We start from the raw sequence: 25037 nt of genomic DNA on the forward strand, positions 1-25037 counted from the left end.
GACTTCCAATGCAGGGGGCAGTGGTTTAATCCTTAATTGGGGAAGAGCCCATATGCTTCATGGAGTGGCCAAAAAAAAAAGAAAGATTAAAATCTAAATGCGCTATTCTCGTCATCTATTGAAACTTTAATTATGATAATATAGAACATACCTTCCTTTTAAACTGTAGAATAAATAAAAACTCTACATACACAACAAAACCCATCAATGTTCCTAATATATAATTTTGCTATCTAAATTGAGGAAATCTAAGTTGGTACATCTCCCTACCCTAATGATGGAGATGTCCTGTGACAAGCTGTGTGCAGGATACACACCACCACATACAGTTTTGGAAGCTAAAGAGTAAAATCACAGTATACATTTTAAAACTATAATACATGCAGAGACTATAAGAAGCCTAATTTGGAGGAGTGATATATATAAAGATTGAGAAACGGCCTCAAAATTTTGCAGTAAGCAGCTCAATTGCAAATATTAATAGCTCCAACATTCAGCTGTGCAGGAGAGCAGGGGGGAGATTCTTGGGGAGGAACTTCCCTGGTGGTTCAGTGGTTGAGACTCCACGTTTTAGCTGCAGAGGGCCTGGGTTTGATCCTTGGTTGGCATCCTAAGATCCCATACTCTGCACAGTACAGTAAAAAAAAAAAAAAAAGCTGTTGAATTTTCAGTTATGCTTCATTTACATCCAAATCAGGAATTTCGTACTCTGAGAGGTCACATCAGTAAGAAAGTTCAGATAGTTTTAAGTCAATGTAGATGTCTTACTTAATTGGGTATAAACAAGGTTGTATTATTTACCAAAAAAGAATGTTTGATGTACCATTAACATTAAAATAGGTTTTGCTGCATTAAAAAAAAGAATGTTGGCTTTGATAATAAAGACCTGAATTTGAATCCTGGTCCTACCGCTTATTAGCATAGAGGACAAGTTATTTAAGCCTTTTTAAGACTTGGGTTTAAACATGGATAATGATTATACATACTTTAAAGGGTCATTGGGAAGATCAAATGATTTAGTGTTTAGTGGCTGCCATAGTGAAAATGCTCAATACTTGTTAACCAGTGTTAATGTTTACATTTGATGACCATCAACCCCTTGATGATGAACATTCCCCTCAGATTCAGGGTATTCAGACTCATCCTCTCCCTCCCAGGACCACACCTCTCCCTACCATTGACATATTGGTAAATGCTCCTACCTTCTACCTAGGCACACAGCCAGGGAACTAAGACTGTTCAGTCTCCGTAGATTACCAAGCCCTGTTGATATGATTTTCTAAAATACCTGTTATACCCATCAATTTATTTTCTGTCCTCTCTGGGTGCTTGTCATCTGTCTTTTGAATTATCCCAATGTCCTTCTGTATTTTCTCTCTGATTCTAGTCTTATCTCCTCTAATCTAATCTTCATGTTGCTGCCAGATTAGTTCTTTAAATAAATTTTTCCTTACTGCAAAAGTAACATATGTTTGTTATAAGAATTTTAAAAATTCAAATAAAAAAGGAAAGCATTACCCACACAATCTCTGCCTAGAGATAGCCACTGTTAACATTTTAAAATACATCTTCCTAGTCTTTTTTCAGTACATATTCCAGTTGTTAAAATGGGACCATTACTAGGTTAAAATAGGATCATTTAGAGGGATAGATAGATGTATGATATACCAAGTATAAGAAAAACATTGATGGTAGACTCTAGATGTAAGTATATAATTCATTGTAAAATTCTTTCAACATTTCAACATGCTTGACATTTTTCATAATAAAGCTTGTGGTGTTTTATTTTTTTAACTTGCATTATAACTCTTACGTAGTTTTCTAGATATGCCCTTCTCTTGGTGTCCTTTTCTAGATTTCACACATATTGAACCCTCTGTTTTGAACCTGTCCACAGACCTTACAGTGCAAACAAATTGAGTGATATTTCTCCCATGTTAGACAGTTTTTACTGTGAAGTATTCAGGAGATTTAAAGTGTGGGAGGGGCAGCTTCTGGTCTGAAAGGAATGTTGGCAAATATTGATACTGAAAGGAATTTGAGAATTTTTTTAATGGTTCTTGATACTCTTTAATATCTATCCAATAGACCTGTTTTAAGTGCTTCATTATTGTTTCCTAAGGAAAACAATTTATGTTTAAGCATTCATCTTATGTAGAACAATCATTCTTAATTCAGGAATTGTGGTCCTTTTAAGGGGCCTAGGAACCTCCCTGAAGTTGAGTGTGCAATGTAGATCTTTGGTGTATTTTTCCAGAGAAAGAAGTCTTTAACATTCCTAAGTCTGAAAAAGAGGTACTATGACTCAGAAAATGTTAAGCACCACTGATCTAGAGTGGAAGTTGCCAGATCCTGTTGCCTAGTAGAAATCACCTGTGCATTCATGCCCCAGTAACCTGAGCATTTGGCTTGGAACATTACTGAGCTTTGTCAAATGTATTATGTTCTCTTTTGAAAAGTCTCACCAACCACATTACACTTAAAGGTTACATTTTGATGTAACCACTTCCCTGGCAGTACAGTGGTTAAGACTCTGCGCTTCCATTTCAGGGGGTGCAGATTCGATCCCTGGTTGGGGAACTAAGATCCCACAGGTTGTGGGACAGGCATGGTCAAAAAAATATACATATATATGATTAGATATCAACTCCTACACTTCAGTTGAATCATCCTTTCAGTGTAGCTGTTAAAATGCATACTGCTGTCCGTTTTGGTTTGGGCCACTGGCCAGACTTCTGCACATGTGAACATGGTGCCCAGAGGACTAGGCTAAGAAAGTCCTTCTGGCTTCTGTGGGACTCTCTCGTGGCGAGTTGGTATGTCTGATACCCATGGTTTCCTTGCCCGGCAGGCTCGCGTGATGGTTCTATGGGACTCTGGGAGGTGACAGATGATGTGTTGACCAAAAGTGATGCAAGGCACAATGTGTCGCAAGTCCCTGTGTATTCTCACATTACTCACAAGGCCTTAAAGGACATCCCCAAGGAGGACACAAACCCTGACAACTGCAAGGTCCGGGCTCTGGCCTTCAACAACAAGAACAAGGTATGAGCTTGCCAGAGGTCCCTGAAGCCTATTCCCCTTGCTTCAGTTTCTTGGCTTATGTCTTGGAAGATGCACCTCCCTTCTCTTTTCCCGAGTCAGAGCTTACTGCATAACTCGGTTCTGAGCCCAAGCGGCATCTCTTGAAGACTGAGGGATGCTCAGTAACAGTCTCTCTCTGAGAAAGATTATAACTAAAATTACGAAACCTACCCTGTGCAGTGAGTATTCTTTGCATGGTTCATGTCTGTTAACCTCTCAGAGTTTCCCCAGAGCCATTCTGATCTGTCTCTCATCTGCACGTGACCTTGCAGGTGCTCTGTTTTGGGTATGATTTTCCTATGTGCACTCACTTTCTTCTCTCTTGTATTCAGTTTCTTTTCATTCTTCACAGCCTCTTCTCAATACTTCCATCAAGTCTAATCATCTGAGTCAGATCTCCTGAAACTGAACTATTAAGTAGACTGCTGGTTTGAAGACCCAGACCCATGAGAGAAGAAAGGCTTTTCCCAAAATTTGAGTCAGACCACAATTTGAGGACTAGTTCCCTTAGCCTCCCATCTCTCATCCATGTTTAGGGGTTAGGGGTAGACTTATCTCCTACCTTAGACCCTCTACTTACAGAAGCTCTCACACTGAGACTTACAAAACTGGCTTTCATGTGTGTGCTCTGTTCTAACTATCAAATAGGATGTCATGTGTATGATTGTATGCTACTGGTTTTTTTGGAGCCTGGACTAGCTTCTTGGCTTCTCTCAAGAAGCAGCCTTGCTTTACTGTGTTGTCCAGCTGCATTTCATAGGGTGAGGTGAGGGGCTGATAATCCCTGGCACCATCATGGGATCCAAGTGAGGAATGGAGGACCCCATCCTGCAGGTATTCTCCTGCTTACTGTTGTATGTTAGTTGCTGTGTGTATGACCTGTTTTTCATTGCTTTTGCAGGAATTGGGAGCAGTATCGCTGGATGGCTACTTTCATCTCTGGAAGACTGAAAATACCCTATCTAAGGTATGATGAACATGACTTAGTAGTTTCACCTTTAAAATACTGTAATCTTCTCTGAATTTTTCATTCTTATCTAAAACATGGATTCTTGAAGTGTCTGGACATGTGATCACATGGTACATGAACTTCTGAGTCTAGCCTGCCTCTTTCAGAAATCTTTTAAAGAAGTCAGTGGGGTGATGCTTTCACATTGTTCACATTGCAAGGGCCTGCTGAGAGACTCCTTTAACTCGCAGTCCTCCATTCCACAATGCATTTCAGTGTTTGCTTATGGATTGTGCACTATTTGCAACATTGTAAGGGCAGGCAAACCTAAATGTTAGGAGTTGTTGACAAAAATCAATTAAAAGAAGTCATCTCCAAAATAATCATGTAAGGTACGTGTGTTGGTTGCTTAGTCGTGTCCCAACTCTTTGCAACCCCATGGGCTGTAGCCTGCCAGGCTTCTCTGTCCATGGAATTCTCCAGACAAGAACACCGGAGTAGGTTGCTGTTTCTTTCTCTAATGCAAGGTATGAATTTACAATATTTGCGAGCAGCTTTTGCCTAAAGCTAAATGTACCTGTAAATCCTTTGCTCTGTTCTTGTCCCAGAGGCCTTTGAGACTTATTCCTTCTTTGATGGAATCTCTTCCAAGAGGAAGCAGAGCTCCAGGAATTACTGATTCCTTCATGTCGCAGGAGCCTTTGGGCTCCACCACCCTTGCTGGGTGCCTCAACTTCAGTGGACTCTGAAGATTGGCTAAATGATAAGGATCCAGGGTCAGCGCTGATTGGGCTGCCTGGGTTGAGCAGAGCCACGAGTGTGCTTTCTGTAGTGGAAGCTACCACACAGTGGGGGATTTAGGCTGTAGGTAGCCAGAAACAAGGTCTCCTACCTGAAGATCAGTGAGAAGGTTGGGCTCTTCCTGGGAGAGAAAACAGATGGGCCCTTGGCTTTAGTGCCCTGGAGTTATCCCTGGAAACAGCCTGTGGTTTTTGGCCTTTCTCTCTGCTTCTCATTATTTAGTTCCAGCTTGACCTTTTCCTCTAACCAGTCCTCTTCAGTACCTAGATCTTGTTTATTATCACCACCCTTTATTTCTCTAACATGCCTTGGGATGGAGCAGTACATGTCTTTTGATCTCTGACTTTGCATGTCTTGTGTATGAGGAAAGCCCACAGAGGTGGGCAGCAAAGAACAGCGCCCTTCTGTATACTCTCTAGTATTACCGTGGTTACCTTTCTCCCCTCTCTGTTTTCAGCTCCTCTCCACCAAACTGCCGTATTGCCGTGAAAATGTGTGCCTGGCCTATGGTAATGAATGGTCAGTCTATGCAGTGGGCTCCCAAGCTCACGTCTCTTTCTTGGATCCGCGGCAGCCATCGTACAACGTCAAGTCTGTCTGCTCCAGGGAGCGTGGCAGTGGTAAGAGCCCTGTGTGCCCCTCAGGCTTACAGCTGCATTGCCGTTGGTTTTTCACCTTCTGTTTCTATATTGGTGTCCAGACAAGTACAGAGATCTTTATGAAGGTGTTTGGTAACACAGAGGGGAGCTGGAATGCCTGCATGGCAGCCAAGCTTCAAACACTTTAGACAAATGTGTGGTCACAGAAGCCTTTGATGGAAACCAACCATCAGGATATTGGTGGTTTCCGTACTCCCTCACATCACCCTACTCTCTTTCCTGTGTTAGTTTTTTTGTTGGAACTCTGCCTGAACTAGAAAATTCATTTTATGCTAAGGGATGATGCAGTCGACTGAGGGGCATTTTGCAGAGGGCTATGAGGAAACTTTTGGGGGTGATAATGATTATTTTGGTTGTGGTGATGGTGTCGTGGATATATACATATGTTAAAATTCACATTGTGTACTTTGAACATTTCCAGTGCCTTGTATATCGATTGTATGTCAGTAAAGATGAAGATATTTAGTTCTGACCACTGGATGAACTAGACTTCAAAACCCCACCATCACCACCACCACCAATCTTTAATAGCATATTCTCTCTGAGGGCACCCTCATTCTTTATTGAGGAATAAAAAGGCATGCTTGTACTGTACTTAAAGATTTTAGAATACTTCAGTCAGCCATCTCATTTCATCTTACCAAGAACGCTGTGGGAGGCAGTTTACACCCCCATTTTATAGAGGAGGAGACTAGGACCCAGATCGGTTAAATAACTTGCCCAGCATCACACTGGTTGGTGGGGGAACAGCCCAGGGACCAGAATCTAGAGGATCCAATTTAACAAAGTGTGTTTTCTCCTTCTCTCTCCTTTGTCCCCCTTCTCTTGCAAAAGCGTGGTTGCAGTTAAAAGGCACTGCATGGGTTACACTTTAGCTTCCCTTCTCTCTTTCAAGTAGTAGTTATTTTCATGCAGATGTTGCAGATACAGCCTTTGGGGCTTGTTTTTAGTTATCTTTGAAATACTTACATTTCAGAACTGAGAGCATAACTGTGTGTAAGTAAGGGAAAGAGTAAATTGCCTTAGCAGGAATGATGTCTGCAGTGAAGAGATTTTGGTTACTGTTACAGGAGTAGCATTCAAACCTAATAAGAAGATATTGATTTCACAAATACTAGTGAAACCTCTTTGCATCGCATGCTCTTATTTAATCCACAGATGCAGCAGATGTGTTTTCCCTGTGACCCAAAGGGATTAGGTGACTTGTCTTAAATTCACAAGTGAGAGACTGTGCACCTTTGAGTCTTGAGTTCTAGGCGATTTGCCACTCTCCTAACACACTTAATACCAGATAAAGACCTCTTGCCGTGCCATGGTAGTGGTTTTAGGTCAAATACAAGAAAGTCTTTGTTAATGTAATGATTTATAAATATGCACATTACCCTCAGTTTCAGTGTGGGTTAGAAACATATAATGGAGAAGAGCTCAGAGTGAGCCAAGGGGAGGCAGGAAGGTTCAGGGCAGACTTGCGGTCCTAAGCCACAAGCGTCTCAGACATCATCAAGCACTTCTCTGAGGCTATGGGAAGGGTCCTGTTAATGTGCGGATGGCCAGTATGGCATCACGGTGCTTTGGCTTGTGCATGAGCTAGGTCTGCCTTAGGAAAGGTGCTGTGGTATATTGGGGTGGCATGTGAACTCAATGCCAGAGAAATTCGGGCTCGCAGATCCGATCGCCCTTTTTACTTTTCTCTCTCTCAGGAATCCGGTCAGTGAGCTTCTATGAGCATATCATCACTGTGGGCACAGGGCAGGGCTCCCTGCTGTTCTATGACATCCGAGCTCAGAGGTTCCTGGAAGAGAAGCTCTCAGCTTGTTACGGGTCCAAGCCCAAACTCGCAGGAGAGAACCTGAAACTAACAACTGGCAAAGGCTGGCTGGTGAGTAAGCCCAGGCCTCACATGGTTACTGGCCATTGACGGAAAAGTTGTGTTTACGTTCCCACCCCTACTAACACATCATAGTTTTTCACTAGTAAGAGGCAGGTAAAGACACTGTCCCGTGATTTTTGTTTTTGTGTCTGCACATCCATGGGAAAACTGAGGCCCAGAAGACACACCAGTTGACCCAGGATAACCTGCAGGTGATAACAGTCAGAAGGAGAAGGAGCCTCCCCCTGACACTGCCAGTGAATTATTAAAGCATTGGTTCTAGCAGTCCTGAGAAGACCTTAGGCTTGCATAGCATTTCTTCATCCTACTTGGCTCCTCCCTAATGTCATTTGGAAAAATGGGCCCCCAAGTCCATGAGCACCAGTCTCCTGGGATCCATTGATACATAACAGGACCTTCTCCTTTCAAGGGGCCCAGAAAGCATCCTTGTCCCTTCTTTCGCCTTTTCTGCCCCCCAGGCAAGTGCTAATAGAGTCTCTTTTTTTTCCCCCATAGAATCATGATGAAACCTGGAGGAATTACTTTTCGGACATTGATTTCTTCCCCAATGCTGTTTACACCCACTGCTACGACTCGTCTGGAACGAAACTCTTTGTGGCAGGAGGTCCCCTCCCCTCAGGGCTCCATGGAAACTATGCTGGGCTCTGGAGTTAATGACAACCAACTCTCTCCCAAAATGCAGAGATTTACACTAACTTCCATCTTCAGTTTCCATTACTTCTTTTGATTTTTTTCCAATTGTGTGAGGCCCTCATATTTTAGTGGGAACACCAGAGTTTGCCTATGCTTTAAGCACTTGATAGGAAGAACCTCTGTACAGAAATCTAAAGGATTTTTTGTATTTTTGTTTCGTTTTTTCTTTTTTTGGTAAACAGAATTTAACTTTACTATCTTTTTTTCTTTCTGGCTTCTCAACTAGACATTGTTAATTCCTGTTTGTATTTTTTCTTTAAGTGACACACACTCTCCCCTCTCTGGGTTCCTTAGATTGACGTAGTCATTCTCACCCTTACTTCACTCTTGAGGGGTAGGGCTCCTTTATAATTATATAGTTGCTGTCCTAGACTTTCTGTGAAAGTTTGGGGGCTGTGTGTGTGTTGTATGTGTGGTGTGTGTGTGTGAGAGAGAACTTGTGTGCCTGCAAGTTCTGTGTGTCATTGAAGTTACCTGGAGTGAGGATTACTGTAATTAAAATATTTATAAAAGAAACAACTTTATTCACAGAGTCCAGCTTTGGGACTGGTCTTTATCTTGTTTTGTAAAGTCTAACAACACTGATTATAGGAAGTAAAAATAGAAAGGAAAACAAATCACCAGTAGGAAACCCTTTGAGTTCGATTGAAAGCTTCCTGGGACTCTGATGCCAGGACTCCAAAGTAATCCATCTCCCACCTGCCTCTCCCCTTCTGTGTGTCCCCTGGGGGAGGACATTTCTGTGTATGTGTCACTTCCGCTTCAGCTTCCCATCTGGTCAAATCCATGGCCACTACCCCCAAAACATCAGAGTCTCAGTTCAAAATGCGGCTCTGGCAGTTGCAGAAGGTCTGGTGGGACTTGGTAAAAAGAATTTCCATCCCAACCTCCCTCCCCCTCCTTTCAGACAAGACCTGATATGGTTTCTCAGGGACCTAGAATGGGAGACCTCAGGTCTGCTAAAATTCACACACTTTGGTCCCTTTGGCTTTGAGGAGAAACTTCTTTGCCTTTCTTCTAATCTCCCCAGTGGGTTTTGCTTGTGTTTTCTAAAATGGGTTCAGTTCAGGAGGGTGGGGATGAGCAGGGGATTTATCTGTGTGTAGTGAGTGCCTCATGTGTGGAATGTGTGTTTTCTGAAGACAGTGGAGCCACTCTGTTGGCTCAGTCCTGGGATGGCAATGGGGTGGCCTACAGCCAACAGCGTTGTGCATGTAGAAGCAGCAATGTGATCAGTGATTTGTTCCGCCCTTGAACTGTTTAGTCTGAGGTTTTTGAACTTGCAGGCAACTGACTGACCAGTTACTCCTTGCTTTTTTATGCATCATATTGCAGATAAGAGCTGTTCTCACCCACACATTCCTCCACCACTCTGGGCACATACTCTGGTAGCAGCCCATTCTGGGGAAAGAAGTCATATTCCTGCACTCTATTGTCCAAGTCTCTTTCCCAGTTGTCCCCCCTGCTCTGGGTGTAACTAAGGAGATTGGGAAAAAAAAGAGTATCTTCTCTTTGGTGATGGGGGCTGATGGGGAGGGGAGACAGCAAGTCCACCCTGTATAGTGTTGCAAGGCATACACCATAGGTTCTAGAATTCTCATCTTCTAACCTAGAGATATAGGTGCTATAAACAGGGAATTAAGCAAAATGCTGGATGCTACAGATCTTTTAATTGTCTTAATTTTTTTCTATTATTAAACTACAAGCTGTAGATTTCTTAGTTCTCACAGAACTCATTTTAAACCTACTTGTATAAAAAAATAATTTTAGAATGTTTTGTACTGTTGCCAGACCCTCTTCTGTGATGGGTAATGCAGTTGATTGTTTGAGGTTTTGTTTTTCAAAATGTAGCACTTGACTTTTTGCCAAGTAAAAATAAATAAATATTCCAGTGCAAAGTGGTTTGAGTATGTGTAGCCAAGAGGCAGCAGGAAAAAGGTCCCAAGTGACTGGTTGGAAGGTCAGTTTGGGGTTCTCGGATTGCTTGAAGCAGAACACAGGAGTTCCCTCAAGGGTAAAGGCGGGTCAAGGGCAAAACACACTAATACCTGCTTGCTCCTGGTCCCCAACCCTGGCCCAGGAGCATTTGCTCTGGAGTCCAGTTGAGAGTAGGTATGCCTGGAGGAAGTGGTGTGGTGCTTGGAGAAAAGTACAGACTGACAGGGAGGGAGCATGCTAGTCCTTGCTCTGAGTGACTGGATGAGCAAAGTGACCAGCTCCTCTTACATAAACCAGGGGTGGTGATGGGCCCCGTCTGCTTCAGTGGAGGGGCCCTGAGGATGACTGAAAGTGCCCCAGGAACAGGCTTTCATTTTGTTGAAGTTGGAACCATAGATGCTCACTGTAAGAGGAGAAACCAGTCTTTAGTGAGTGATGTTCTTCCCAGCGGGCTGTCACTGAGAGAAAGGTGGACTGCTGAACCCTACCACTCTCCTCACAGTCATCTCTGGAGGACCCATCAGGACTGGGCCACAGAGTCAGGCAAGCTGGATACAGCTGCTGTTAGAGACTGCTTCAGAAGATGATTCATACAAGCAACCACCTATTGATACATGATCAAAGGCTGCAAAACAGGAAAGGGAAAGTGAAGGAGTTGAAGCGGTTGAAAGGGCTTCCCAGAGGAGAAGAGTTAAAGCATTTGGCAAGGGACTGACATTAGCCTTTCCCAGAATGAGATTTTTCAGAATCCCCAATCCATAGAATAGTAATGGTTGTTTGCAAAACGTCCCATGTTCAGATTACTTGGGGGAAATGCAGATGAAAACAAAGACATGCTTCTTCACAACCTGAGGTTTGGGGTTACCATGGGACTCGTGCATGAGACATGCTCAGAAAAAGGTGACAGAGTGTGGGGAGGGCCTGGCCTAGACCTCTGGCCTCTGTGGAATCTTGGCCCTGCTCCCACTTTCCAGCCAGACTTTGCAGCAAGCTATGTATCACAGAAGGGCTTTGTGGACTTACGTGGTCCCTCCCATTCCTGCCAGCAGGCCTTACTCCCAGGCCATGAAAGAAAGTCCTTGTTTTTAGGCACATGCCTCATTCGAAATGGTCTACTGGCTCCTCCCATCATACTTTGGGTCCTTTTGAAGACAGCTTTGGAATCTCATTTATGCTCCAGGTTCCCCCATCCCTGCCACTCCAAAAGTGGATTAGTATTAGTCTGGTCCATTAAGATAACTTAATGTTAAATTTATTAGTGTTCCTAATAAAGCTAAAGATTGCCAACCCAGGGCTCTCCGATCCTAAACATTTCCTAGAGCAGGTACCCAGGAAAAGAAGTCAGGGTGTCAAGATCCTTGGTTTAGGATTGTGGAGTCAATCTTCTAAGATCCTACAATCCAAGTGTTTTCTTCCTTTCTTTTCAGTTGGCTAGTGTCTCAGAGACAACAATTTTGGGACACGGGGTATGAAGGAAAGAAACAAATACTCCATGTTTCTTGCTTTTACCCACATCTCATTTCATACTATTGTGCTGAAATGGCTGGAAGCTTTGGAAGGGTAGAAACATGGGCTTCTAATTCTGTAATTACTGACGAAGACAAAAAAAAGTTCAGGTTTGTTAACTTGATTCTCCTGCCTTCATTTCAGTTCCTCCAAAGAATTATCTAGAGAAACAGATGGTAGAAATTTGTTTCTAAACTACCTCTAGAGAGAGAGAGGTGTGAACTGAACTCAAGATGGAATTGTGTGAACTTATGATTCAGCTCTCCAGACAGGTGTGAGTTGTCCTCTTAATTCCCCCTGGGTTGAGCCTCACATCTGAACACTCCTCTTTATTAGTGTGTAATTGCTGAAGTCAGGACTTTTAAACGATAATAATACTCATTAGCTGAGCTCAGTGTCACACGTTTACTGCCTTTGTTGTTAAGCAGTATTCAGAATTGTAATTAACATCCCTAGTGCTATGAACAGGAAGAAAACAAATGATCAACTCCCATCTTAAAATAAACTTCCCTCACTCATAGCTACTTTTTTCCTTAGCTGATGACAGCTTGGATAGAGGATTGGAAATAATCTGGCTTCTTTGTTCCCCAGGGTCAAGGCCATTTGTCAATGCAGAGAACACTGTGCTGGGTACCTTAGCCTGAGGTGTAGCAGTTTGGACCGTACAATGTGTTGCTTACCTAAGAAGCATCCTTCACCACCACCACTACTCTGCTTCCCTTGGCCCTTGTGCTAAAAACACAAAAATCATTGCTCCAATCACCATGCTTAAGTTTCCACCATTAGATCTTTCTTTTTTCTTGAGGGAAGAGGGTGTTATATTACCTGATTAAAGATACTGGAGGAAAAAAAAAAAAAAGATACTGTTGCTCTTCCCTGGAGGAAGTAAAGTACCAATTGCCCAAGGTGAGTGTGGCCTGCAAGGGGAGGATATGGGTTCAGTTACAGTTCTACCACTGATGCTCATGGACATGATTTAAACAAGTCTTTACTCCTCTCTGGATATGAGTTGTTTGTTTTTGTTTTAATCTTACACAATGAAGACAGGAATTCAAATTAGACATTAGATTTCTGTTATCCACAACAACTATTGTACTAGTGCAGGGAAGCCTAAGAGGAATTGGAAGTGATCCTCTACTAGTGTTCTCAAAGCAAGTAAATAGAGTAGGGTTTATTAATGAGTCTTATTTTCCTAATAGTTTCCAATAAAACACTGGAAATTATAGGTGGAATGGTGTATCCCCAGAATTCAAGTCTACCAGAACCTCAGAACAGTGATAGGGTTAGCCATTCAGTTGTGTCTGACTCTGTGATCCCATGGACTGTAGCCCACCAGGCTCCTCTGTCCATGGGATTCTCTAGGCAAGAATTGTGAAGTGGGTAGCCATTCCCTCCTCCAGGGGATCTTCCCAACCCAGGGACTGAACCTGGGTCTCCTGCATTGCAGGTGGATTCTTTATGGTCTGAGCCACCAGGGAAGCTACCAGATCATCAGTGTGACCTTTAAGGTCTTTGTAGATGTAATTAGGAAGGATTGAGATGGGCTTATACTGAGTTAAGGAATGAGGGCTTCCCTGATGGTTTAGACAGTAAAGAATCTGCTTGTAATGCAGTAGACCTGGGCTTGATCTCTGGGTTAGGACAATCCCCAGGAGAAAAGAGTAGATACCAGTCTTCCTGCCTAGAGAATTCATGGACAGAGGAGCCTGGTGATCTAGTCTATGGGGTCACAAAGAGTCGGACATGACTGAGTGACTAACACTCAGTGACATACGGGATCAACCAGAGAAGATGATGTGAAGACAGAAAGAGATTAAAGTGATGCATTTGTAAGCCAAATAATGCCAGGAGCCACCAGAAGCTGGAAGAGGCAAGGAAGGGCTCTTCAGAGCCCTAGGAAGGATTGTGGCCCTGCTGACATCTTGATTTTGGATTTCTGGCCTCCAAAACCATGAGAGAATGAATTTCTGTTGCTTTAAAGCCACCAAATTCATGGTAATTTATTTCAGCAAACCTAGCAAATTAATACAGAAATATTCTGAGGAATTTTCAGATGCCAATTTTTATAAAATCACTTTTGAGATTTAAGAAAAATTTTTTTCTTTTCTGATAATACAAAGAGGAACTGTACTTACATAGTAGTGCTAAGACTTATAAAAGCAAAAATTAAAGCTCAAGGATTTTCCTGGAAGTCCAGTGGCCAAGGCTCCATGCTCCCAATGCAGGGAGCCCAGGTTCAATCCTTGATCAGGGAACTAGATCCTGCAACTAAGACCCGGCACAGCCAAATAGATAAATAAAAATATTTGCTTCTGGCTGAAAATCCTGTTCCTTCCAGAACTGAGGCAGTAATCCCCAAAGCTGCCTATCCCTGGTTGTTTTTTCCTATCTCAAACTGCCTCAACATTTTAAACTTTTACTCTAGGTCACCTTTTCACAGTATAGACAGTAGAGACAGTAGAGACTCAGGGTGCTTTCTCATTCTGGATTTATTAGCCAGTAAATATGGACAGCTCTCTGCAGTCCCCCTTGAAAATAGAAAATAGAAGATCTAGTTAAGGCCTAACACACCTAAACCTGCTTTATGATAGGATCTGCCCCGTGCCTGTCTCTGTGGACCTGGAGCTGCTAGCCAGAGTAAGAAGGATGCCCAAGTCAACAGAAAAGTCAGCCATGACTTTATTGTTCCTAAGCTAGTGGTTTATTTTATTTACTATGGTCTTAATTGGGAAGACTGAGCCTAGCAAAATGGTATTTATTGCATTGAAAAATTCTTATCTCAGGACTTCCCTGAGAGTCCAGTGGTTAAAACTCCACCCTCCTAATGTAGGGAGTGAGGGTTCGATCCTTGGTCTGAGAAATAAGATCTCACATGCCGCACAGTGCGGCCAAAACAAAAAACCCACAACAAAAATTATTGATTGCCTCCATTGACCCAGACTTCTAGAAATTTTAGGAAATATTCTAGACAAGTATGCGAAGACAGATGTATAAAAATGGTTGTTGGGCATTATTTCTTTTTAATATGTTTTCTCAACTTATCAGTATTTTTAATCTATTTATTATTTTTGGCTGCACTGGGTCTTGGTTGCTGCACACAGGCTTCCTCTTGTTGCTGAGAGCAGGGGCTACTCTCTGGTTACGGTGCGTGGTCTTCTCATTGCAGTGACATCTCTTGTTACAGAGCACGTGCTCTAGGGCATACAGGCTTTGGTAGTTGTGGCCCACGCTTAGTTGCTCTGAGGCATGTAGGATCTTCCTGGACCAGGGATCAAACCCATGTCCTCTGCATTAGCAGGCAGATTTCTAATCACTGGACTACTAGGGAAGTCCATAGGATTAATTAGCAAAAAGACAAAACAAACAACTGGAAGTTCATGCTCAGGCTCAGTCAGGCTGTAGCCTCGCCAGGCTGCTCAACCCGTGGGATTTCCCAGACAAGAATAGTGGAGGGAGGAGCATGATTCAAGATGGTGGAGTAGAAGAACATTCGCTCACCTTCTCCTGCCAGAGCACCAAAATTGCAACCAGCTGTTGAACAACCATTGACAGGGAACCCACCAAGAAAAGATACCCCAAATCCAAGGACAAAAAAGAAGCTGCAGCAGAACAGTAGGAAGGGCACAATCATGATAAAATCAAATCCTATACCTGTCAGGTGGGCAACCCACAAACTGGAGAATAATAATACCAAGGAAGTTTTCCCACTGTTGTGACGGTTCTAGGCCCTACATCAGGCTCCTCAGCCTGGGGATCTGGACAAGGAACTGGATATCCCCGGGGAATCTGACTTTGAAGGCCAGTGGGATTTGATTACAGGACTTCCACGGGACTGGGGGAAACAGAGTCCACTCTTAGTTGGGCACAGACCAAATCTTGTACACACCAAGACCAAGCGGAAAGGAAAAGTGACCACACAGGGAACTGAGCCAGACCTACCTGTGAGTGTGTGAGGGTCTTCCTGCAGAGGCATGGGTTGGCAATGGCCCACCACAGGGACGGGGGCACTGGCAGCAGCAGTCCTGGGAGCTACATCTCTGGTAGGTCCTCTTGGAGGTCATCAATAGCCCTCCCATAGAGCCAGTATGGGCTTCCCTTGTGGCTCAGCTGGTAAAGAATTTGCCTTCAATGCGGGAGACCTGGGTTGGGAAGATGTCCTGGAGAAGGGAAAGGCCACCCGCTCCAGTATTCTGGCCTGGAGAATTCCATGGACTGTATAGTCCATGGGGTCACAAAGAGTGGGACACAACCTTCACTTCACTCACTCTAGAAGCAGTAGACTCCAGGACTGGGTCGCCTCATGCCAAGTAGCTAACAGGGTGGGAGCACAGCCCCCACCCCCTCATCAGTAGACAACTGGATTAAAGTTTTACTGAGCACAGCCCTGCCCACCAGAGCAAGACCCAGTTTTCCCCACAGTCAGTCCCTCCCATCAGGAAGCTTGCATAAGCCTCATCCATCAGAGGGCACATAGAGGAAACCGGGCAAGAATAGCGGAGTGGGTTGCCATTTCCTTTTCCAGGGGATCTTCCCAGCCCAGGGATCTAACCAGCGATTCTTACGTCTCCTGCATTGGCAGGTGGATTCTTTATCACTGCGTCACCTGGGAAGCCCATTAATAAGGAAAGAATTAAAATTTTAAATTAAAAAAATTATATATTTATTTGGCTGCCCTGGGTTTAGGTTGCAACACCCAGGGCCCCTGTATTGGGAGCACAGAGTGTTCACTGCTGGACCACCAGGGAAGTTCTAAATAAAAATGTTAAATATTCTTGGTTAATCTTCCTACAGAGAAAGACCACCACATTCTGTGTTCCTCCTGATGGGTTGCAATAGGAAATTAACAGGATTGCTTAAGAACTACTCTTGCCAGAAAATCAAACTTGATCTGAGCAAGCTTTTAGATCTTTAAGTTTTCAGAAAATCCAGTGGCTAGAAGAACATATCAATGGTATAGCAGGGATGCAAACAACCAAATGCAGAACCTAAGGAAAATGTTCTACTTTTTTCAATAAACAAATAGCATGAAAAGAGAGAACTATTATATAGTAAGGGAGACTTGAGACAGGCATAGGAAGCAATGTAATGCATAAGGGTGTTTATATCCTAATTCAAAACAATGCAACTGAGAAAGATAATCAGGGAGAGAATTCCCTGGCAGTCCAGTGGTTAGGGGCTTCCCAGGTGGCGCTAATGGTAAAGAACCTACTTGCCAATGCAGCGAGCTCAATCCCTGGGTGGGGAAGATCCCCTGGAGGAGGGCATGGCAACCCACTCCAGTATTCTTGCCTGGAGAATCCCATGGACAGAAGAGCCTGTCAATCTATAGTTCATAGAGTTGCAAAGAGTCAGACATGACTGAAGTGACTTAGCATGCATGCACCAGTGGTTATGTCTCAGTACTTTCATTGCCGGCAGGGTTCAGTCCCCACAAGCCAGGGGCACAGCCAAGAAAAAAAAATGCCACTAAAAAAAAAAAAAAAACACACTGATAATTAGGGAAAACTTAACACTGACTGGATATTAGATAATAGTAAAGAATTACTATTACTTTTTCTAGGTATAATAATGATATCGTGAGTATGGACTTTTTTTTAATAATTACATTTTCTTTTAATCTTACCTCTTAGAGATATTTTATTTATAGAGGAAGTAACATGATGTCAAGGATTTGTTTTATTTATTTATTTATTTATTTTGTTTTGGTTTATTTTTTTTCAAGTTTCAGACTATTTATTCATCAGTGTAAACCCCAACACAATACACCAACATGATTTCGTGCATTTAGAGGGGAAATATTTCCTGGTTAAGTGGAAAATTGTGCGGATGGCTTCTGGAAGACCTTCATTCTAATCAGCTTTATAGTGAAATATTTCATTTAGAAGTCTGGACCTTCTTTCTTCAGTTTGCTGTAATCTACATTCACAGAGTAGAACTTGTGTTGATCATTAGGACCTAGTTTGTTCCAGGGTTCTGGGTTATTCTTTCTGTCCCAACTGACATCGGGATTGAACAACGCCAGGCGTGCGACATACAGTGCTGCTCCAGTCCCTCCTGCTCCAATAAATATGAAGAGCGGGATCAAACTAGGATGCTTCTTGGCCTGACCGATGATCTGGCGGAGCATGGTTTCGACAGTGGCCTCGGGTCCAAACCGAGAGAAAAACTAAACCGAAAGGCCGGAGATTAAGCACTCAAGGATTTGTTTTAAAATAATCCTAAGGGAATCTTCCCCACTGGTCTAGTGGTTAAGAATCTGCACTTCCACAGCAGAGGGCACAGGTTATATCAATGGCTGGGAAACAGATCTCCTATCCTCGAGGTGTGGCTAAATTAATTAATTAATAATAATTCAGAGGGTTAGATTATTTTAAAGAGCTATGCTGATAATCGTTGAAGCTGTCAGATGGGTTTATGGGGCCTTATTATGCTAGTCTTTCTAATTATGTAATATTGGGGATTTTTTATAATAAAAAGTGTTTTAAATGGTACATAACAGGTAAACCTATATGCAATGACATAGAATAATCAAAACATAGGCTATATTATTAACTAAGAAAGTTATAAACCAGCTTCCATCTCTTATAAAATTCATACATATCTAGATTTAAGTATAGGAAAAATCTGAAATGTTATCACTAGACTATCACTAGTGGATCTCTTGGTGTGTGTGCTCAGTTGCTCGTCATGTCTGACTCTTGGTGGCCCCATGGACTGTAGCCCGCTAGGCTCCTCTGTCCACAGAATTTTCCAGGCAAGAATACTGGAGTGGGTTACTGTTCCCTACTCCCGGGGATCTTCCTAACCCAAGGGTAGAACTCGTGTCTCTTTTATCTCTTGCATTGGCAGGCGGATTGTTTATTGCTAAAGCCACCTGGGAAGCTCATGGGTCTTTCTATTACCCCCTTTGGAATTTTGGCAGCAGAGTTTTAATGATTTTTTTAAAATTCCCTTGTTCATCTGTATTTGCTAGTAGTGTCATTTAAGATACACCTCTCCCAGGCTTTGCTGGTGGCTCAGTGGGAAAGAATCTACTTGCCAGTGCAGGAGACATGGATTCAATCCCTAATACGGGAGGATCCCACACGCTACTGGAGCAACTATTGAGCCTGTGCTCTAGAGTCTGGGAGCCCCAACTACTGAGCCTGTATACCCTTGAGCCCCAGTTCTACAATAACAGAAACCTCTGCAATGAGAAGCCCCCGACCATAACAGAGAGTAGCCTCGGAGAGAGTAGCTTCTGATTTATGCAACTAGAGAAAAAGCCCGAAGCCCCAGCTCAGCCAAAAATAAATAAATTAATTAAATTAAAAAAATAAAATAGAAATAAAACACACCTCAGTTTTTTTCCCAACATGTGGTGGTTGTGAATAAGTAGTTAATAATAAAGGAGGAGAGAGATTTTTTAAAATGTTTATTTATTTATTTGGCTGCACCGGGTCTTAGGGTAGCACATGGGCTCTTCAGTATTTGTTGCAGCATGTGAGACCTTTTAGTTGCGTTATGTGAATTCTTAGTTGCAGCATATGGCATCTAGATCCCTGACCAAGGATGGAAACCAGGCCCCCTGCATTGGGAACATGGAATCTTAGCCACTGAACCACCAGGGAAGTCCTGAGGAGAGAGAATATTGATTGCTCCTTTGCTCAAAAAAACCTAGAACAAAAATTCCTCACTTCCCTTTTCTGGGGCATGAACCTTTTGCTTAGGCCAGCCAACTCATCCAACCCTCTCAATTCACACAGCACTTCCCTTGTCAAAACTGCTCACAACCAGACTTCCCCGGCCATCTAGTGGTTACAACTTTGAGCTTCCAATGCAGAGGGTACAGGTTCAATCCTTAATGTGGAAATTAAGATCCCACAAGCCATGCAGCAAGGCCAAAAAAAAAAAAAAAAAAAATTGCTCACAACCAAAATCTTTCAAGGTGTGGTTCAGAGCCTAACTCTTTTATGAAGTCTTCTGTGATCACACCCCTCTCAGGGAGCCCTGCTTCTCAGGGTCTTTCCAAGCTCAGGCAGGTACTTCATCATTCCCAGAGCCCCAGAGTCTTCTGGAGAGGCTAATTCCTTTGGGCCAATGAATTCATCATACACCCAGTAGGGGGAGCCAGAACTTACTTCCAACCTCTGGAGGCACCACCCCTGTATAAGCAAACTCCATATGGAGTGTGATCAGAGATAGGTACAAAACATGTTTTTTTAGAGAGGAGGAAGAAGGAGTAGGCTGGGCTGTAATGTAAAGTCTTAAAGAAGGTTTTCTTGTTTCGTTTTCTATAATGGACTTTTCGGAGAGACCATCCTTGAACCAAACTCCTCTATGCATTTATGTACAGACTTAACTTACAAAAATGTATGCACACAATTTCTCAAAAGTGTGTGTGTGTGTGTGTGTGTGGTTTAAAGCTAGATAGACCTCACCATGCCAGGAACGAACAGGATGTTGCCATTGAATCTCCAAATTCAGTAAACTGAGTGTTGGAGGAATGAGGTAGGAGGCAGTCTGGAGAAAGACCACTGGGTCTAAGGTTGATGTTCCTAGTGGCATCCTGTCTCCAATCATAAACCAGCTATTTGACTGTAGGCTGTCTGAATGTCTCTGGGCTGATGGGGAACTTCTGCGATAAGAGATGTGAAGGGGCTTTGAAATAGGGCACAAGTGTGAAGCATTCTTAAGGTTCCCAACAGGCTGTGCCATCTGTTGAGATTTCACAGTCTCAGGAAGATGGCCAGCCTCCCTCACTCAAACTCAAGTCCAAATAATTATGACTATGGGGCAGCTAGGAGCATGGGAACTAGCTAGAGTTAACTTGGACAAAAAGCTCCAAGCCTTCAAGCATCCAGCCAGGCCTTTACCACAGCAGGAACCAGGAGCCCCTTTACCCTTCCTGGGCTCAGCCTCCCATTTTAACTATGGAGAGAAAGAGGCTTAGCCACTTTGCCTGTGCCAAAGGAAGCCATTATTTGGCCTTTCCCTAGGACACAGGGGACCTGAACAACCCTGGAGAAAGAAGCTGAAAGCAGGGCTCCTAGAGTCATTGATGGGATGTAACTTCTCTAAGAACTCTACTAGGAGCTGAGCTGGTAGAATTGGAGCAAGGTCTCAGGAAAGAGATGTTTTTTAACTAATCAGGGTTAGGGCTTGATGAACGTTAGCTTTGCCCTCTACAGGTCCAGTTTGGGTTCATCTATGTTTGGCCACCTAATGTGAACAACAGAGTCATTGGAAAAGACCCTGATGCTGGGAGAGATTGAAGGAAGAAGGCAAAGAGGGCGCTAGAGGATGAGACTGTTGGATGGCATCACTGATTCAATGTACATAAACTTGGGCAAACTCTGGGAAATGGTGAGGGACAGGGAAGCCTGGCATGCTGCAGTCCAAGGGGTCACAGAGTCGGACACGACAGAGCAAGTGAACAACAACAGCCATAATGTTTGGAGTCAGGTTCTGACACGTGTTTTCTCTGAGGTCTTTCCCCTCTTTCTGCACTGTTTGTAGCTGGCTGTGGCTACAGTTGAGGCCAGTCGTTTTCTACAGGGGCTATTCCTCAACGGGACATGTTCAGGCCTGCTGGAACTGGCTTCACTTGCTTCTGAGAGTCTTAACTCCACCCCAGACTCCTCTGGCTTCAGGGAAAGGAGGAATCAGGGAAAGGGAGGAGGAGACAGGATACAGTCAAAGGTAACTGAAATCAGGAGAGGTAACTTTACTCTGAGGAAGGAGAAGTTTCCCGAGGTCTCCCTGAGCTTTCACCAAACTGTTTCCTCGCACAGCCCAGGACAGACTGCAGCCCTCTCTGTCTCTTGTCTAGTGGGCATCTCTGTTGATTCTCCAGAAAGTCTTTCCTGCCTGACACCATCACACAGGTCTCCAGGAGAAGTCATCTATGGTCAGGCCTCACCCTTTGTAGACTAGACTCAGATTCCTTGAGGGCAGGGCCTGGGCTGTTTTAAGGTTCTCCCCCAGGTCTGTGTGGAGTCAGCACTGGGCTGAGGAGCAGAGCAGCGCCTGGATACTTCCATCCACCTATCTAGTCTCTGCTTCCCTCAGCATACGACAGCAAAGTGCTCTAACTTGGAGCTTTGTTGCATCCTGTTGTATCTTACGTTCCTGGCAGCTTGCTGTGTTGCACACTTTAAGGCAAATTTATGGGGCATAAATAGCATTGTTTGAAAATGTCAGTAAATAAAATGATGACAGGTTGGGCTTCCCTGCTGCCTCAGTGGTAAAGAATCCACTAGCCAATGCAGGAGACACGGGTTCCATTGTTCCTCGACCCGGGAAGATCCCACATACCTCAGATCAACTAAGCCTGTGCTCCACAACTATTGAGCCTGTGCTCCAGAGCCCAGGAGCCACAACTACTGAGCTTACATGCCGCAACTACTGAAGCCCATGTACTCTAAAGTCTGTGCTCCGCAACAATAAAAGCCACCACAATGAGAAGGCTGCTCACCGCAACTGGAGCATAGCCCCTGCTTGCCGCAACTCAAGAAAAGCCCCATGCAGCAACAAAGACTTGGCAGAGCCAAAAATAAATAAACAAAACAATTTTTTAAAAAAAGAAGCCAGACACAAAATAAAATATTGATTGAAAAAAAAAAAAAAGATGACAGTTGCTTCCTTTTAGTTCCAGATCTGTTCAGGGCCGCAGTTTGGTCTCTTACCAACACACTTCCTTATCCTCTGGCTTCTGGTTAGTTTCAGCCAATGAAGGCTAAAGGAAGGGGAAAGAGGGATGTGAGACTGTTTATTCCACATCACAATCACACACACCCCCTTTCTAAAAGCAGGGTCTGAAGACACCTTTCCATACACTCTCTTCTCCATCTCATTGTTTCCTCAGTTCAGTTCAGTCGCTCAGTTGTGTTCGAGTCTTTGCAACCCCATGGACTGCAGCATGCCAGGCTTCCCTGTCCATCACCAACTCCTGGAGCTTGCTCAGACTCGTGTATCAAGTCAGTGATGCCATCCAACCATCTCATCTTCTGTTGTCCCCTTCTTTTCCTGCCTTCATTCTTGCCCAGCATCAGGGTCTTTTCCAGTGAGTCAGTTCTTCGCATCAGGTGGCCAAAGTACTGGAGCTTCAGCTTTAGCATCATTCCTTCCAATGAATATTTAGGACTGATTTTCTTTTGGATTGACTGGTTGGATCTCCTTGCAGTCCAAGGAACTCTCAAGAGTCTTCTCCAACACCACAGTTCAAAAGCATCAGTTCTTCGGTGTTCAGCCTTCTTTATAGTCCAACTTTCACATCCATACATGACTAGTGGAAAAACCATCGCTTTGACTAGATGGACCTATGTTGGCAAAGTAATGTCTCTGCTTTTTAATATGCTGTCTAGGTTGGTCATAGCTTTTCTTCCAAGGAGCAAGTGTCTTTTAATTTCATGCAATCATCATCTGCAGTGATTTTGGAGCCCAAGAAAATAAAGTCTCTCACTGTTTCCATTCTTTCCTCATATATTTACCATGAAGCAATGGGACTAGATGCTATGATCTTAGTCTTTTGAATGTTGAGTTTTAAGCCAGCTTTTAAACTCTTCTTTCACTTTCAAGAGGTTCCTCAGTTCCGCTTCACTTTCTGCCATAAGGGTGGTGTCATCTGCATATTGAGGTTATTGATATTTCTCCTGGCAATGTTGATTCCAGCCTATGCTTCATCCAGCCCAGCATCTTACATGATATACTCTGCATAGAAGTTAAATAAGCAGGGTGACAATATACAGCCTTGATATATTCCTTTCCCAATTTGGAATCAGTCTATTGTTCCATGTCCAGTTCTAACTGTTGCTTCTTGAGACCAGCATACAGATTTCATAGGAAGCAAGCAAAGTGGTCTAGTATTCCCATCTCTTTAAGAATTGTAAGAATTGTCTTCTCAGGTCCCATAATGATCCAATTTCCCCCTGTCACTGGCCTGGGGATTATGCTTTGTCTCATGCTGGGACCCTGATAGACAGGGCAAGTACCACTGAGATATATGAATTACCACCTAACCTAGCTCTGTCACTTATCTGTGGGACCTAAAGTTACTCAGCCTTCCTGAGCCTCAGTTTCCTCCTTTGTAAAGCACTGCAGGGACGGAAAGGGTGCACTGAGATCATTTTCAGCTTTTAGACTCTTCAGTTCCAAGATGATAAGTGTAGCTCCTACAGAATTTAACCAGGAAACTCATGGGCCTGAATGAAAAAATATGTAGAATTATTCCATTGGGCATCTGGATGTAGGAGTTACAGAGGTTACCTCAGAGTTAAGAATTGGTGGGAAAAGGCAAAGAATACCTCCAGGGATTTCCCTGATGGTCCAGTAGTTAAGACTCTGCCTTCCAATGCAGGGGACATGAGTTTGATCCCTGGTCAGGAAACTGAGCCCCCACATGACTCAGGGCAACTAAGCCCCAGGATTGGCAACTACTGAACCCTTGCACCACAGCAAGAGAATCTACGTGCTGCAACTAAGACCCAAGGCAGCAAAATACATTTTTTTTTTAATTTTGTAAAGGAAAGGAATATTTTAAAAGGAAAGGAAGAAATACCTCCATCTGTGCTGCATGTGTGTTTATTTTAAACATGATCCTTTCCAAGAAATTCTCTAACGCGTGGTCGGAGTCTGCTCTTAGTTCATCTTCAACCCTGTTTGTATTTGTTTTCTCTTGTTAGAAAATGTAGGAAAAATCTTTTTCTCTTGATGTTTTTTTCTTTTCCTCAATCTCTCTGTTTCTATTAATCTAGTCTCTCTCTGTATTTGTTTTCTTCTTTTTATTTCTCTTTCTCTCCAATAAAACAAAGAAAAGGAAAGGAAAAAAAGGTATTCCCCTCAGCACCTACTTAGCCTGGGAGAATCGAAAGTTCCTGAAGGAAGGCTCCTGCCAGGCATCCAAATGAAGTGGTTGAAACTGACCGGCACCTGGAGCTGCCAGTCACAGGGAGAGTCCCAGTGCTGGAAACTTTTGGCTCTGGAGGAGTTTTCCCAGACAGACCCAGACTGACAATTTTAACTTTACACTTTGGACTGAGTCCACTGTGGAATCTACCTGGCTGTCTCTTGTACCCCTTGGTGGCTTGTACCTGTGATTTCAGGAAAAGTACTTGAAAACCAGAGAGGGAGGCTGAAATTTCTCTTTAACTGGAGTCATAGAAAGCCCTAAGATTTCTAGAGCTGGAAGGACTTAGGAGATTATTTATACTGAAACCTCTATGTTTTACAAATACAGGAACTAAGATCCTGGAAGACGAAGGGTCTTGCCCAAGGACACACAGTAAATTAACAGCAGCATTGAGCTAGTCACTCAGTTCAGTTCAGTTCAGTTCAGTCGCTCAGTCGTGTCCGACTCTTTGTGACCCCATGAATCGCAGCATGCCAGGCCTCCCTGTTCATCACCATCTCCCGGAGTTCACTCAGACTCATGTCCATCGAGTCAGTGATGCCATCCAGCCATCTCATCCTCTGTCGTCCCCTTCTCCTCCTGCCCCCAATCCCTCCCAGCAACAGAGTCTTTTCCAATGAGTCGTCA

General features: G+C 43.5%; 2 protein-coding genes across 2 annotated transcripts in view; one reads left to right on the top strand and one right to left on the bottom strand.

The window, feature by feature from the left end:
- LOC120860311 (DDB1- and CUL4-associated factor 12) overlaps positions 1 to 9811 on the top strand; it is a 35732-nt gene extending 25921 nt beyond the window's left edge. Inside the window, exons 5-9 of the mRNA XM_040236099.1 lie at positions 2852 to 3045; positions 3986 to 4051; positions 5292 to 5454; positions 7194 to 7372; positions 7880 to 9811. Of these exons, the coding sequence (XP_040092033.1) occupies positions 2852 to 3045; positions 3986 to 4051; positions 5292 to 5454; positions 7194 to 7372; positions 7880 to 8038 (761 nt within the window). The 3' untranslated portion in view covers positions 8039 to 9811. The remainder of the gene's footprint in view (positions 1 to 2851; positions 3046 to 3985; positions 4052 to 5291; positions 5455 to 7193; positions 7373 to 7879) is intronic.
- A 7420-nt stretch (positions 9812 to 17231) lies between these two features.
- On the bottom strand, positions 17232 to 17714 carry LOC120860326 (cytochrome c oxidase subunit NDUFA4-like). The gene has a single exon (XM_040236123.1). It carries the CDS (start codon positions 17646 to 17648, stop codon positions 17400 to 17402), a length of 249 nt encoding a protein of 82 aa, XP_040092057.1. The 5' UTR covers positions 17649 to 17714; the 3' UTR covers positions 17232 to 17399.
- Between the last annotated feature and the right edge of the window lie 7323 nt (positions 17715 to 25037).

The sequence above is a fragment of the Oryx dammah genome, unplaced genomic scaffold, assembly GCF_014754425.2.
Source record: "Oryx dammah isolate SB20612 unplaced genomic scaffold, SCBI_Odam_1.1 HiC_scaffold_11056, whole genome shotgun sequence".
Classification (NCBI taxonomy): Eukaryota; Metazoa; Chordata; class Mammalia; order Artiodactyla; family Bovidae; genus Oryx; species Oryx dammah.